General features: G+C 40.6%; 1 protein-coding gene across 5 annotated transcripts in view; it reads left to right on the top strand.

Annotated features, from left to right (window-relative positions):
• The window catches only part of spag17 (sperm associated antigen 17), a 319,678-nt gene that overhangs the window by 81,711 nt on the left and 221,008 nt on the right, over positions 1-16,959 (top strand). For all 5 annotated transcript variants that reach the window (XM_073045385.1, XM_073045386.1, XM_073045384.1 and 2 more), the window contains 4 exons: positions 5,405-5,494; positions 11,267-11,362; positions 11,637-11,741; positions 13,339-13,489. In XM_073045385.1, the coding sequence (XP_072901486.1) occupies positions 5,405-5,494; positions 11,267-11,362; positions 11,637-11,741; positions 13,339-13,489 (442 nt within the window). The remainder of the gene's footprint in view (positions 1-5,404; positions 5,495-11,266; positions 11,363-11,636; positions 11,742-13,338; positions 13,490-16,959) is intronic.

Genomic DNA, 16,959 nt, shown 5'->3' with positions numbered 1-16,959 from the left:
AGAATCCTTAGAAACCAGTGATCACAATATGTTTGAGTTCAACTTGAAATTTGATAGGAAGAAAGTAAAGTCTGATGCAGCAGTATTTCAGTGGAGTAAGGGAAGTTACAGTGGTATGGGAGAGGAGTTAGCCACAGTAAATTGGAGCGAGCTGTTGGCAGGGATGTCAGCAGAGCAGCAATGGCGTGCGTTTCTGGGAAAAATGAGGAAAGTACAGGACATATGTATTCAAAAAATGAAGAAATACTCAATTGGTAATATAGTACAACCATGGCTGACAAGGAAAGTCAAAGCTATTGCAAAAGTAAAAAAAAAGGGCATACAACAAAGCAAAAATTAGTGGGAAGGTAGAGGATTGGGAAGTTTTTAAAAAACCCACCAAGAGCAACTAAAAAAAAATTAGAAGAAAAAGATGAAATATGAAAGCAAGCTAGCAAATAATATCAAAGTGGTTAGTAAAAGCTTTTTTCAAGTACATTAAAAATAAAAAAATAATTGGAGTGGATATTGGAATGCTAAAAAATGAGGCAAGAGAAATAATAACAGGGGACAAGGAGATAGCTGATGAACTAAATGAGTATTTTGCATCAGTATTCACTGAGGAAGACACTAGCAGTATTCCTGATGTTGTAGTGTGTGAAGGAAGAGAAGTGGGTGCAGTTGCTATTACAAGAGAGAAGCTGCTCAAAAAACTGAAAGACCTAAAGGTACATAAGTCAACCAGACCAGATGAACTGCACCCCAGGTTTCTGAAAGAGGTAGCATTAGAGAATGTGATAGTATTAAAAATAATCTTTCAAAAATCATTGGACTATGGCATAGTGCCAGAGGACTGAAAAATTGCAAATGTCACTCCACTCTTTAAGAAAGGAGGAAGGCAGCAGAAAGGAAATTAGAGACTGGTTACCCTGATCTCAGTGGTTAGGAAGATGTTAGGGTCAATTGTTAAGGATGAGGTGATGGAATACTTGGTGACACAGTACAAGATAGTACAAAATCAGCATGGTTTCTTTCAGAGAAAGTCCTGCCTGAAGAACCTGTTGGAATTCTTTGAGGAGATTACAAGTAGGATAGATAAAGGGGATGCAGTGGATATTGCATATTTGGACTTTCAGAAGGCCTTTGACAAGGTGCCACACATGAGGCTGCTTACCAACATAAGAGCCCATGGTATGACAGGAAAGTTACTAGCATTGTTAGAGCATTAGCTGATTGGTAGGAGGCAGTGAGTGGGAATAAAAGGATCCTTTTCTGGTTGGCTGCCAGTGACTAGTGGTGTTCCACAGGGGTCGGTGTTGGAGCCACTTCTTTTTATGCTGTTTATATATAATTTAGATGATGGAATAGATGGCTTTGATTCCAAGTTTGCAGATGATATGAAGATTGGTGGAGGGGCAGGAAGTGTTGAGGAAACAGGTAGGATGCAGAAGGACTTAGACAGATTAGGAGAATGGGCAAGAAAGTGGCAAATGAAATACAATGTTGAAAAATGCATGGTCATGCACTTTGGAAGTAGAAATAAATGTGCGGGCTATTTTCTAAACGGGGAGAAAATCCGAAACTCTGAAAATTAAAGGGACTTGGTAGTCCTTGTGCAGAACACCCTAAAGGTTAACTTGCAGGTTGAGTGGGTGAAGAGGAAGGCAAATGCCATGTTAGCATTCATTTCAAGAGGTCCAGAATTCAAGAGCAAGGATGTGATGCTGAGGCACTGGTGAGGCCTCAGCTTGAGTATTGTGAACAGTTTTGGGCCCCTCATCTTTGAAAAGCTGTGCTGGCATTGGAAAGGATCTAGAGGAGGTTCACAAGGATGATTCCAGGAATGAAAGGGTTATCATACAAGAAACGTTTGAAGGTTCTGAGTTTGTACTCGCTGGCATTCAGAAAGATGAGGGAGATCTCATTGAATGTTGAAAGGCCTAGTCAGGGTAGATGTAGAAAGGATGTTTCCCATGGTGGGAGAGTCTAGAACAAGAGGGCACAGCCTCAGGATAGAGGGGTGCCCTTTCAAAACAGAGACGTGGAAAAATTTCTTAACCAAAGGGTGGTGAATTTGTGGAATTTTTTGCCACATGCAGCTTTGGAAGGCAGGTCGTTGGGTTTGTTTATGGCAGAGTTTGATAACTTCTTGATTGGACATAGCATCAAAGGTTACAGGGAGAAGGCTGGGAGCTGGGGTTGATGAGGAGAAAAAAGGGATCAGCCATGATTGAATGGCACAGCAGACTCAATGGGCCAGATAGCCTAATTCTGCTGCTAGGTCTGCTGGTTTTATGGTCTCAATCTTATAGAGTTTTTTGAGGAAGTTACCATGAAAGTTAATGAGAGCAAAGCAGTGGCTGTTGTCTGCATGTCGTTTAGCAAGGTCTTTGATGAGATCCTGAATGGAAAGTTGGTTAAGAAGGTTCAGTGGCAAGGCATTCAGATGAGGTATTAAATTGGATTAAACATTAGCTTCGCGGGAAAAGCCAAAGAGTGTTAATAGATGGTTACCTCTCTGGCTGGAGGCCTGTGACTAGTCATGTGCCACAGGGAACGGTGCTGGGTCTGGTGTTGTTTGTCACCACATCAACGATCTGGATGTTAATGTGGTAAACTCGATTATCAAATTTGCAGATTACGTAAGATTGGGGATGAAGTGGACAGTGAAGAAAATTATCAAAACAGCTAGAGAAATGGACTGAAAAATGGCAGATGGAATTTAATGCAGACAAGTGTGAGATATTGGACCAACCAGGGTAGGACTTACACAGTAAGCGGTAGGGCACTGAGGAGTGCAGTAGAACAGAGGGATCTGGGAATCATCATCATCATCATTATGTGCCCTGTTACATGACATGGTCTATCCATTCTCATGATTGTTCTTGGCAAATTCTTCTACAAGAGTGGTTTGCCATTGGCACCTTCTGGGCAGTATCTTTACAAGGTGGGTAACACCAACCATTATCAATACTCTTCAGAGATTGCCTGGCATCAGTGGTTCAAAACCAGGACTTGTGATATGCATTAGCTGCTCGTACAATCATCCACCACTTGCTCCCATGTCTTCACATAACCCTGATTGGGGTTCTAAGCAGGTGCTACACCTTGCTCAAGGGTGACCTGTAGGCCAGCATAGGGAAGGAGTGCTTTACACCTCCTTTGGTAGAGATGTATGTCCACAGTCCGCCCATCCATAAGTCCTTGAAGTGGAAGCACAAGTAGATAGGTCATAAAGCAAGCTTTTGACACATTGGCCTTCATAGTTGAATGTATTGAGTACAGGAATTGGGATGTTATATTGAAATTGTATAAGACGTTGTTGAAGCCCATTTTGGTGTGTTGTGTGCAGTTTTGGACACCTACTGACAGAAAAGATGTGAATAAGATTGAAAGAATGCAGAGACAATTTTCAAGGATGTTGCCTTGAGGACCTGAGTTATTAGGAAAGCTTGAATAAGTTAGGACATTGTTCTCTAGAGTGTGGAAGATTGAGGAGAGATTTGACAGAAGTATACAAAATTATGAGTGGTATAGATAGGGTAAATGCAAGCAGGCTTTTTTCTATTGTGGTTTGGTGAGACTGCAACTAGAAGTCATGGTTAAGGTTGAAAGGTGAAATGTTAAGGTGAACATGAAGGGGAACTTTTCACTCAGAGGTGCTGAGAGTGTGGAATGAGCTGCCAGCATAAGTGGTGGATGTGGTTTTGGTTTCAACGTTTTAAAAAATTTGCATAGGTACATGGATGGGAGAGGTATGGAGGTCTATGGTCCGGGTGCAGGCAGATGGGACAAGACAGATTAATGATTCAGCACTGACTTGATAGGCCCGAAGGGCCCGTTTCTGTGCTGTAGTGTTCTATGACTGTATGACTATCAGTAATTGAATTACTGCTGATTGTGCAGATATCCTGACTAAGATTTTTAATAAATGGTAGAAGATTAGGGTTCCTTGTTTGGAGTTGAAATAAATTTGATGGAGACTCCAACTTGGAATATGAGGTATTACTCCTCCAATCTGCATGAACCTGATGCTGTCAGGTTGGAGACTACCTCATCTGAGGAGCAATACCTCTTATTCCACCTTAGTAATCTCCAACATGATGGCATTAGCATCAATTTCTCTAACTTCCGGTAACCACTCCCTGCTGTTCCCCTTAAAACTCCCCTTTTGTTTTCTGTCATTCCTGTGGCCCCCTCACTCCTTCTCTGACTCCACCCTCATAACCTGCCCATCATCTCTCTCTGGTACCCACTTCCTTTCCTTTCTTCCATTGTTGGCTGTCCTCTCCTGTGAGAATCCTCCTTCTTTAGCCACCTATCACCACCTAACTTTTTATATGATTCGCTTCCATTCCACTCCCCCACCCACTTGCATTCTCCCTCTCATCTTGACTCACCTAATACCTGCTACCTTGTGCTCCTCTCCCTCTCCCATCTTTTTATTCTGGCTTCTGTCCTCTTCCTTTCCAATCCCGATGAAGGGTTTTGGCCTGAAACGTTGACTGTTTATATCCTTTCAAGGATACTGCTTGACCTGCTGACTTCCTCCAACATTTTGTGTGTGTTGTTCAAGATTTCCAGCATCTCACAAATCCTTTGTGTATCTTGGTGAATGTTCTTTGCACTTTCTTCAGAGAATTTCTGCAGATGACCTGACTCAGTGTTGTATCTAAAGACCAAAGTATACAGGATAAGCAAGAAGGGGGCAAATGCTGTCTCCTGTGGTGCCCAGTGCTGCTTATAGCCATGTCTGACACACTGCTCTGAAGCCACACATATTGTGGTCTGCTAGTCAGGTAGTCCATTATCCAGGATACAATGGAAGTGCCAATCTGCATTTAATGGAGCTTTTTCCCCAGCAGTGAGGGCAGTATAGTACTAAGGCACTTGAGAAGTCACAAACATGATCCTCACAGTACTGTCCTGCTTATCCAAATGGGAGTAGGCTCTGTTCAGCAGATAGATAACGACATTTTTTGACTCCAATGTGCTCCTGGTAGGCAAACTGCAGGGGATCGAGGGCTGATCTGACCAGAGGTTGAAGGTGACCCAGGTCCAGCCTCTCTAGGATCTTCATGAAGTGCGAAGTCAAGGCTACTGGACGGTAGTTATACAAGACTTTCAGTTGGCCCTTCTTGGGTACTGGCATCACACATGGTGTTTTCCACATAGTCAGGACACTTTCTAGGCTGAGACTCAGGTTGAAAATGTGCTGGAGAATGCCACACAACTGCTCAGCACATTAATTCGTGAACCTTTTTCCCATATCTTTTACACCAGCACATACCAAAATGAATACTTGAATTAAAAGTGCATTTATTAGTATTCATATCTACTGAATGGTACAAAATGTAGGAAAATCATGAATATAGATCACCTTAATCCATGGATAAAATTTTCACTATTGAATTTTTTTTTACAGAAAATCATTAGCGAGCTTAAGAATCCACAACACATGCCCATGAATGAGCATTCCGCACATCTAACATTTCACAATGTAGAGGGAAAACAGGTAAGTAAGTCTCAGTTCTTCCATCATTACCTTATTTTGCTTATGAGTCTTTTTATCATCATAAAGTGTTGTGTGTACCTGACATCATCACTTCATATTAATATAAATTGTAACGATGATTACACTTCAAAATTAATTAAATGTAGAAGTAGCATGAAGCTGCACAAAGCGTTTGGTCACCCATCATTTCTGCCATTTCCATTGCATTGGCTCACCATTCTGTAAGACCCAAATTGTTAAAAACCTTTTATCTTTTACAAATTCCACCTTTGTTTCACACCATGCCATCAATGGAACCTCTTTCAACCCCAATGCCACCCTTTTTCCCAATACAAGCATCCATTCCTTTACTCTCTATTCCTCTAGCACTCTTCCCTCTTTAGGATAGTACATTCAGAATCAGAACCCAGTTATTATTACTGACATACATCGTGAAGTTTGTTGTTTTGTGGTAGCAGTACAGTGCAATACATAAAGTATACTGTAAGTTACAAAAAGAATATATTAAAAACTACATAAAGAGAGCAAAAGAGTGTTCAGGGGTTCATGAGAGTACATCTTCAGGCTCCTATGTCTCCTCCTTGAGGGTGATTTCTTCTCACCTGGATGGCGAGGGTCCTTCATGATGGATGCCACCTTCTCGAGATATCGGTTTTTGAAGATGCCCTTGATACTGAAGAGGCTAGTTCCAATGATGGCGTTTGCTGATTCTACAGCCCGCTGCAACTTTTTACAATCCTACGCATTGGCACTTCCATACCCGATGGAGATGCAACCATTCAGAATGCTTTTCATGGTACATTTGTAGAAATTCGCTATCGTCTTTGGCGACATATCAAATCTCCTCAAACTCCTAATGAAGTGTAGCTATTGGCATGTGTTATTTGTAATTACATCAATATATTAGGGCCAGGATAGATCTTCTAAAGTGTTGACACCCAAGAATGTAGAACTGCTCATCTCTTCCAGCACTGACCACTCGATGAGAACTGCTGCTTCTTCTTCCAGCTTCCCTTTCCTGAAGTCCACAATCAATTCTTTGGTCTTAGTGAGATTGAGAGCAAGGTTGTTTTTGCAACACCTCTAACTATCGATCAACCTCTCAAAGCACTTCATCACAGTAATCCTGCAGGATTGGAAGATCGGCCATCTACGAACCACAGAACCTGCCATCTCCAACACCGGCAGGCATGAATGTCTCCAGACTGTGACCCCTGCTGCTATCAACTCCAGCTTTGACCAACAACATCTCCATGTTGGGTCTTCATGCACTGTCGCTGAAACCCCAGTCTCCCCTTGTCCTACCATCACTCTGCAATCCTGTGTCTCTCAGGTCCCACCACCAGCTCTTGGGCCCTCAGAGGCTCCATCTTCATCTCACCCTTAACTTCCCTGAACATCTACAACCCTTCCCTCTCCTCTGACACTGCCAACTCCCTTCGCCCCTCCGGTCCCAGTTCTCATCCATTCCAGGTCTGCACCATCCCCTCCAACCCTCCCCTCTCTGAGGCAAAATATTCTGTCCTCAATAAAGGCCTCACCTTTGATCGCCTGCACTTACACCTCAGTGAGTGCAGCACCTGCCAAAATGCTGAACTCTTCTTCTGCTGCCTCCGTCTCCTTCTTTGCCTACTTCTTTGGCAAAGACTCTCCCCCCTGCACCAATGCCCCCTTCTCCCATCTTCAACACTACTCCTCTTCCTGGAAACCCCACCCTGATCTTCTGCCTACTCTGGATCTTTTCATTGCTAACTGCCAATGACACATCAAACATCTGGACTTCAGTACCTCTCTCTCCAATTCCAACTTCACTCCTAATGAATGCACTGCTCTCCACTCTCTCTGCACCAATCCTAACCTCACCATCAAACCTGCAGATAAAGGGGGTGCTGTAATAGTCTGGCGACTGACCTCTGCCTTGCTGAGGCCCAGCAACAACTGTCAGACACCTCCTCTTATTTACGCCTTGAACAGGATCCCACTAAGGGGCCCCAGACCATTGTTTCCCAGACCTTATTAGTTATGAGGATCTCCCATCCTCTGCCACTAACCTCATAGTTCCCTCAACCCACACCTCCCATTTTTACCTCCTACCCAAGATCCACAAACCTGCCTGTCCAGGTAGACCCATTGTTTCAGCTTGTTCCTGTCCCACTGAACTCATATTGGCATATCTCAACTCTGTTTTGCTCCCCACCCCCAGTTCAGTCCCTTCCTCCCTACATTTGCTCTTGATCTTTTCAATGATTTCAAGTTCCCTTGACCAAAGCATTTTATTTTCACCATCGATGTCCAGTCCCTGTATAATTCCATACCCCACCAGGAAGGCCTCAAAGCTCTCCATTTCTGTCTGGACTCCAGACCCAACCAGTTCCCCTCCGCCACTACTCTCCTCTGTCTAGCAGAATTTGTCCTCACTCAATAATTTCTCCTTTAGCTCCTCCCACTTCTTTCAAACAAAAGGTGTAGCCATGCGTACTTGCATGGATCCCAGCTAGACCTGCCTTTCTGTCAGCTACATGGAACAGTCTATGTTCCAAGCCTACACTGGTGTCACTCCCCCTTAAGTGGGAGTGCAACGAGAGGTGCAACAAGACCTGGGTGTCATTGTACACCAGTCATTGAAAGTGGTCATGCAGGTACAGCAGGCGTTGAAAAAGGCATTCATAGCAAGAGGATTCGAGTACAGGAGCAGGGAGGTTCTACTGCAGTTGTACAAGGCCTTGGTGAGACCACAGCTGGCGTATTATGTGCAGTTTTGGTCCCCTTATCTGAGGAAAGACATTCTTGTCATAGAGGGAGTACAAAGAAGGTTCACCAGATTGATTCCTGGGATGGCAGGACTTTCATATGAAGAAAGACTGGATTGACTAGGCTTATACTCACTGGAATTTAGAAGATTGAGGGGGGATCTTATTGAACCATATAAAATTCTAAAGGGATTGGACAGGCTAGATGCAGGAAGATTGTTTCCAATGTTGGGGGAGTCCAGAATGAGGGGTCACAGTTTAAGGATAAAGGCCTTTTAAGACAGAGATGAGGAGAAACTTCTTCACACAGAGTGGTGAATGTGTGGAATTCTCTGCCACAGGAAACAGTTGAGGCCAGTTCATTGGCTATATTTAAGAGGGAGTTAGATATGGCCCTTGTGGCTAAAGGGATCGGGGGTATGGAGAGAAAGCAGGTACAGGGTTCTGAGTTGGATGATCAGCCATGATCATACTGAATCGTGGTGCAGGCTCAAAGGGCCGAATAGCCTACTCCTGCATCTATTTTCTATGTTTCTATTCCAATGCTACATCGACAGCTGCATTGATACTGCTCCCTGCACCCATGCTGAGCTCATCAATTTCATCAACTTTGCCTCCAACTTCCACCCTGTCCTCAAATTTACCTGGTCCATTGATGACACCTCCCTCCCCTTTCTTGATCTCTCTGGCTCTATCTCTGGAGACAGCTTATCCACTGATGTCTATTACAAACCCACTGACTCTCACATCTACCTGGACTATACATTTTCCCACCTTGTTACTTGTAAAAATGCCATCCCCTTCTCTCGATTCCTCCATCTCTGTCTCATCTGCTCTCAGGATGAGGCTTTCCTTTCCAGAACAAAGATTATCTCCTCCTTCAAAGAAAGGTACATCCCTTCCTCCACCATCAACGCTGTTCTCAAGCACATCTGTTCCATTTTGCACACATCTGCCCTCACTCCATCCTTCCTCTAACCCACCAGGGATAGGGTTCCGCTACCACTCCACCAGCACATGGTCCATAACTTCCGCCATCTCCAGCAGGATCCCACCAATGAGCACATCTTTCCCTCTACCCCACTTACTGCTTTCTGCAGGGATCACTCCCTATGTGACTTCCTTGTCCAGTAGTCCCTCCCCACTGATCTCTGTCCTGGCACTTATACTTGCAAGTCGAACAAGTGCTACACTTGTCCCTATACCTCCTCCCTTACTACAACAGTCTTTTCAGGTGAGGCAACACTTCACCAGTGTCTATTGGGGTTATCTACTGTATCCTGTGCTCCCAGTACATCCTCCTATAAATTGGTGAGATCTGCTGTAGATTGGGAGACCGCTTCACTGAGCACTTATGCTTCGTCTGCCAGAAAAAAAATGGGATCTCCCAGTGGCCACCCATTTTAATTCCACTCCCCAATCCCATTCCAACATGTCCATCCATGGCCTCCTGTCTTTTCTTTCTTTCCTGGCCTTCGGTGTTCCCCTGTTAGATTCCCCCTTCCCCAGCCCTGTATCTCTTTAACCAATCAACTTCCCAGCTCTTTACTCTCACTTCAGGTTTCACCTATCACCTTGTGTTTCTTCCTCCCTTCCTCCCACCTTCTAACTCTGACTTCTCGTCTACTGCTGAAGTGTCTCAGACAAAATGTCGACTGTACTCTTTTCCGTTGATGCTGCCTGACCTGCTGAGTTCCTCCAGCATTTTGTGTGTGTTGCTTGGATTTCCAGCATCTGCAGATGTTCTCTTATTTGTCATCACAGTAGATGTGAGTGCTATGGAGCGATAGTTATTTAGCCATCTCACCCTGCTCTTCTTGAGCACTGCTATGATTGATCCCCTTCTGAAGCAGGTAAGAACCTCTATCTGCAGCAGAGAGACGTTGAAGATGTCCTTGAACACTCCCACCAGTTGGTTGGCACAGGTTTTCAATGTCCTGCCACAGACACCATCAGTGCCCGTGCTTGTGAGTGTTCACCCACTTGAAAGATATTTTGATGTCTGCGTCTGAAACAGATAGCAAAGGGTCACCAGATGCTGTAGAGATTCACTCAAGTATGGTTTTATTCTTTCTTTCAAAGTGTACATTCTGCCACCTAGCATCATTGCCTGGAGTTCTGTCCATTAGCTTTGCCACCAGTCTTTTGCATCCCTGTGCATTGAAATTGCCACACCAGGTCACGATGTAACCAATTTGGATACTTTAAACAACGCATTTATAGAAGTTTGTTAGAGTATTTGGTGACATGCCAAATCTCCTTAAGAAAGCAGAGGGTCAGGCATGCCTTTTTTTGTGATTGCATCTGTGTGTTGTGCTTAAGATGTTAATACCCAGGAGTTTGAGTTCTTATTCTCTACTTCTGAACTTAATCACAAGTTCTGTCTCACTCCTGTACACTGACTCATCGGCATCCACGATAAAGCCAACAGTGATGTCACTGGCAAATTTGTATTGGAGCTGTGCTTACTCACACAGTTGGGAGGGTAAAAGATAATGGTCAAGAGATAGCAGCTGCTGTCTCAAAAAAGAATCCAATGTTTATGTTATAAAGTATATAAAATGCCTTTATTGTAAGATGGGCTATTGAACTTTAATATAACATTTCTGGCAGCTAAATATTAGTGATGGCAGATTGGGTAGTATAGAAATAAAATGACAAGAACATAGTTTAGAGTCACATTTGTGTACAGAACATGCAAACTGATCACGATGTTGAGGAGACAGCATTGTGACTGACGAAGAGTGTAAACTAAGTAAAAAGAAATGTTAGGCTGAAAGACGTTGGATGTGGAGCCTAGTGAACAAGAAAAACCTTATCCTGAGAATGAGAGAAAGGAGTTAGTTAGTATGGGAGTGTAAGAAATGGAACTGTCATAGACAGCTGAGATAAAAGGAAAATTTTTATTTGCATTTGTGTCTTTAAAGTGGAAGAATGTTTATATTTAAATACAATCAGAAACAGATAATGTAACTGAAATATCAATAGTGATCAGCTTTCATTTTTGTTGTGATGCATGCAGAATGACATAATAAAAGGAGATGAGCCACTACCAAATGAAGAAGGTGCCAAGCCAAAACAAGATATACAGCTACCTGTGCTTGGGGAGGAGAATCAGGTACCTCTCCCATTCAAACTACAGTTAAGAGAGCTACAAATATTTTCAGTTTTCTGAATCTAATCATAAATCTAGATAAATTTGAAGCCCTCATTCTAATCTTAAGATGCTAAGAATTTATGTTTAGGTTTTAAAATATTAATCCTGACACTCATTTACCAAGGCTGCTTCTGTTTGTCTTAAAATATGTGGAACTTGGTAACCATGGATAGATTTTTAAACAGTTAAATCTGATGGTTATATGATTTTTTTTCTTATTGATGTAATTACACAGAAAGTAATTGAAATGGGCAAATATGAACAAAAGAGGCCATATGGAAAGCAGCCCCTGCTCCTTAATCTGCATGACATTATGACACAGCGGACTTATCATCTACAGGTACCTAGGTTTTTGTAAATGTCAATGTCGTTTGCCCGCTCAGTAGTTCTGTGTGGTTGAGAGGCATTATAAATGTACCCTGAATAAACTGGCTGTTCTTTGATTTTTCACTAATTCATTTTTCAGCTGCTGACTTTAGATTTAATCTTATGCAGTAGAACTATGAATCTCTAAAAATCCTTACAATAAACACAATTTCTTGAGAACAGCTAAATAAACCCTTCATTTTCTTTTGTACTATGAAATGTTTGATATTTGGTAACAGATTACATTTTTGGTCTCAACATCCTTTTTCTGGTCCTTTGTCTTGTATAGTTACCTAATAACAAGGAAGAAAAGTGCATCTTTGATATCTTTGACCTTGTTAGTAGTATCTTTCCTGGAAATGGAGTGTCATTTAAAGAGTTTTTATCTTGTTAGTAGTTTCAAAAGTTAAGCTGATGATTTTAATTTAAAAACAAACATGTTTTTCCTTTGAAATTTTAAAGAAACAGCAGATACTGGAAGCAAAAAAAACAGTAAATGCTATAAACATTCAGCATCTCTGACAAAAGAAACAGTTAATGTTTCAGGTTACAGTTGAAGACTTACAGTATTTTCCATTGTTGAGTTTTTATTTACCTATTACAAATATACCTAAGAACTTTATCTCCAGCAATTGATTACTATTTCTATTTATACAATCATCTGATTGTAATGCAGTCTCAGATATTGATTATATGTTTTAACAGAAAATTAATCATTAATTGCCTATACATTATATCCATGACTTATTAGCAAAACCATATAAAATGACATTCTAGCAGTTGTAATCTATTTTTTAGATTTTAAATTAAATAAATATATGAAACTGTGCAAGATATTCAATATAACAATTATAAACTACTTCACAATTGACAGTGATAGTGATATTGTGCACACTGCTTATTAATAATGGAAAGCTAATAATGAACCTTCATAGTGACTTGAAAGCCCATGTACATAGATTTTTAAAATATTCTGGACTTGTTCAGAAAATAATCAAAAAAGATCATTTGGAGAACAAGTGGCAAATGCTATGTTACATCCTCTTACATCTCTGGGTTCTCTGTCTTGGGGTAATTTACTTTGTAGATTTATCAGAATGATATCTGGAGTACAAGGATAAATTGTGAAGATTTCTGAACTAGGGTTGAATTGTCCATTGGAAAGTGATGGGCCGGATAGAAGAAAACAGTTTCTTCTCACTGGAGAATCCAGGTCTTATGAGCACTATTTAAAAATTAGAAAAAGGTACTTCATGGCAGGAGTTAGGAAGTACTTTAACCTGACAAAGGTTGCATTTAAAAACAACAGTTGACACTAGTTTAAATGTCTATTTTAAACCTGAGATGGATGGATATTGGCTAACTAAATTTATTGAAGTAATATACAGAAAAGGTCAGTTTATGGAATTAAATCATAATACTATGATATTTTTGAATGGTGGAATAGGTTAAAATGTCGAAACAGCCCATTCCAATTCCTATGTTTCTTTCTCTTCTGTTACTCATTCAAAGTTTTTGAGATAAAACAGTTTTTTAAGAAATTGAATATTTGGATCTTGCTGCTGTTTCAGGTAATACATGGCTTTGATCCTGCTAAAGTTGAGCAGGAAATGATGAAGAAGTTACCAATAACGAAGCTTCTTAATTTTACTCCCCCTTTGCCTGAGATTGATGATAAACGACTGGCCAGTATTCAAGATCTTATGTACTATTGTACCAGTGGTAAGATATTACAACACAACTTTTTCATTCAAATATTTGTGTCTATCTCATTTTGCTGTTTGTTGATATTAATGTAATGAATAATACAATAGTTAGGGCAGCACAAATAGTAGAGCTTTGCAATACTAACTAGAGTCCCAAATTCAATCCTGGCGCTACATGCATTATATTTGTACATTCTTGCTAATACCACATGTGGATACTCCATTATCCTACTACATAACAAAGACATGCTTGTTTGTAAGTTAATTCATCATTGTAAATTGATCCTCATGTGTAGATGAGTGGAAGAATATGGTGAGAAATAGATCAGGAAAATTGATGAGAATGTGACAAAATAAAAAATGAGATTAGTTGATCAATATGGAATCACTGTGCCATGGCATCTGGTAGCATGCTGCATCTCTCTATAGCTCCCTCTAAAACACAGGCCTAAGATTGCTCATAAGGTATATTTAATCTGGAAAATCTTCATCACTTCAAAGAGACTACTTATTCTTTCAAGTTCATTATCACCTTTGCTGAAAGAATGAAGAAAGCTTTGTGTTTTATACACTGAAGTTTGAGAATAACAGTTTTTTAAATGGTATTTTAAATTTTGCTTCAGGACATTAAATGACAATACTAAGTTTCTTATTAAAATACACTTTGATACCCTGTCCATTATCAATTTGTGTTAGATAATCAATGTTAAAGACATTTGGTTTATGACTTATTAGATTCATAGTAGCCTAAAGACAAGGATGATGTGCTGAATTCCCTTCTACAATCCTGTCTAAAGTTGGATGGAATTGTTGTGTAGACTGTGAGGAAATTCAGTCACTTCTATCCCCACTTAGTCTTCCAATAGCCAATCTTTCTTAGTCCACTTCAAGTAAATGTTAGCAGAGGCAATCCAAATGCAACTGATAGATTCTCCATTACCCAGTGATGAAGAAACTGAGGATCTTTAAGTAAAGGATGAAAGCTCTCTCTTCAACATTTGACCTTGGACATTGACCTGCGGGAGGCCTTAACCTCAATTACAGTTTTTTAATAGACTGTAGTTCTTACCTCTGGGGACTCTTCAGTGCCTTGCTGCCTTTTTTTTGTCTAGTTGTCAGCATTTGTGTTGGTGTTCTCTTTATAAATCCAACTGGGAAGCTCCACGTTCCTGATTAGGATGAATAGAAATTCTACCATGTTAAAGTATTCAGGTATCATTCTATGAGAATTCTCCCATCGTATCCCCTCACTTCTTTATAACTGATGATTCTCCAAATTGACAACCAGAATAAATCAAAAGACCAAACTGTGTTTAAAATCTAGTTATGTGCCTTCCTATATCCACTCCTGTCATTGTATAATTCCTACAAATATAAAGTTCAAGTTAAAGTTTAATAGTCATCATTCAGCCATACATGAATACCCATGAAAGCAGCCAAACACAACAGCTTCCTCTGAGACAGAGGTGCAAAACACAGTAGTAACAGTCAAATACAACATGGCATATATAATGCAAGATAGCAGATAGAGAATAAGATAGCAGTAAATGTATCACACAAAAAAAATATATACCCAAATTCCTAATTTTCAGCAAAAACATGCCCATAGCAGTCTGCAGACAAACACAATCCAGCTTGCCTTCCACTAAGCAAACACTGGAGGCAGCACTGATGCCAGCATGGATATCACACCACACTGCATCTGGCATCACTTCTTCTGGACAGCTGTAACAAGCGACACCGCTGCATGAGGCCTAGTCTGCTTTACAACAAGGCCATGCAACTCTCCCACTGTATTCCTGCCAATAAACCAGTGAACCACTCTTGCAGCATTCCATATTACCAATGTCCAACAGGGTCTTGCAATCACAAGAAAAATGACTAAGATAATGTCTTGCTGTTAGACTGCACACAGCCTTGGAGCACTGACTACGATACCTTTCTGTAGCAGGAAGCAACATAGTCCACACCATGTCCAGCCATTCAAGCTTCTCTGCCAACGTGCCACTCACTATTGGGATAGACTTGCAGAACTTAAAGTTTTTAATGACCAGCAGTGTCTTACCATCATAAAAAAGATCTTTAAAAAAGGCAATAACACCTTTGATTGGCCCGGTAGAGGCCACTGTGTCCATGCATGTCACCATCTTACTTAATATAAATATATTCAGACCAAAAATAATTTTGTTTATTCATGTTTTGCTGATAATGTAGATACTTACTAATTAACATCTTGACAGGGAAGTTATTTAAAGCTGCTCCACCTCTGTAACTATGCTAAAGGTATAGTTATATGCATTTGATAATATTTGTATCTTGGGATCACAAATCTGCATGTTCTTTTCCCCTTTTAATATTTTGAATACATGCTAATTTTATTTTTGCCCAAAAATGTGCACAGTAATTTATGATCTTGCAAAATCAAAAAAAATCTAATGACTCCTCATTTCACATTTCAAGGAAGAGTTACATTACCAATGGTACCATTCTTGTCCTTTTAAATCCATAATATCTTATGTTTAAGAGAATCAAAGATATAATGACAATATTCAAACCAGGGATATACATGCGTACACTTCACCGTCAACAAACACCATAAAAACATGTCATTTCATTGGTACTTATGGGATGTTACCATTTTAAGATCATAATTGACTTTGCATATTTAACTATTGTATGAATCACTTGTGCATTGTTCATAAAGTACATGAGGAAAATTAAGATAATCCTTTCTATTGAATTGACTATTATTTACATCCTTCAAATACACGAGGACTAAAAATCTTTATATTGTATCTCTGTCTAAATGTGCAATGTGCAGTTTATAATAAATAGTATGTACAATAGGATAGTTATTATAACATAGAAATACAGTTGTGTCAGCATGAGTTAAGCAGTCTGATGGCCTGGTGGAAGAAGCTGTCCTGGAGCCTGTTAGTCATGGCTTTTATGCTGCGGTACTATTTCCTGGATGGTAGCAGCTGGAACAGTTTGTGGTTGGGGTGGCTTGGGTCCCCAATGGTCCTCAGACCCTTTTTACACACCTGTCTTTGTAAATGGCCTGAACAGTGGGAAGCTCACATCTACAGATGTGTTGGGCTGTCCGCACCACTGTTTGCAGAGTCCTGCGATTGAGGGAAGTACAGTTCCCATACCAGTCAGGATGCTCTCAATTGTGCCCCATAGAAAGTTCATAGGATTTGGGGGTCCAGACCAAACTTCTTCAACTGTCTGAGGTGGAAGAGGCTCTGTTGTTCTTTGCCAAGATGACGCTGCGCTCAGCAGCCATGTTGCGGGCTCTGTTCCAACTGTACAGTATGCTGATGCACTTGCAATAGATGAGTTTGTGTGATTCATGATTTTATTCTAGTAATTAACATAGTTGGTCTTTCATGAAGACCACTGTTGAATACATTGTACACTAAAAATCCAGGAAATAATTGAAATAAGAAAGAAAAATAGAGTCAATGTTTAAGGTTCAATACA

This window comes from Hemitrygon akajei, chromosome 5, assembly GCF_048418815.1.
Source record: "Hemitrygon akajei chromosome 5, sHemAka1.3, whole genome shotgun sequence".
NCBI lineage: Eukaryota > Metazoa > Chordata > Chondrichthyes > Myliobatiformes > Dasyatidae > Hemitrygon > Hemitrygon akajei.
Note: the sequence above shows the minus strand (reverse complement) of the source record. Positions and strands in the feature narration are given on the sequence as shown.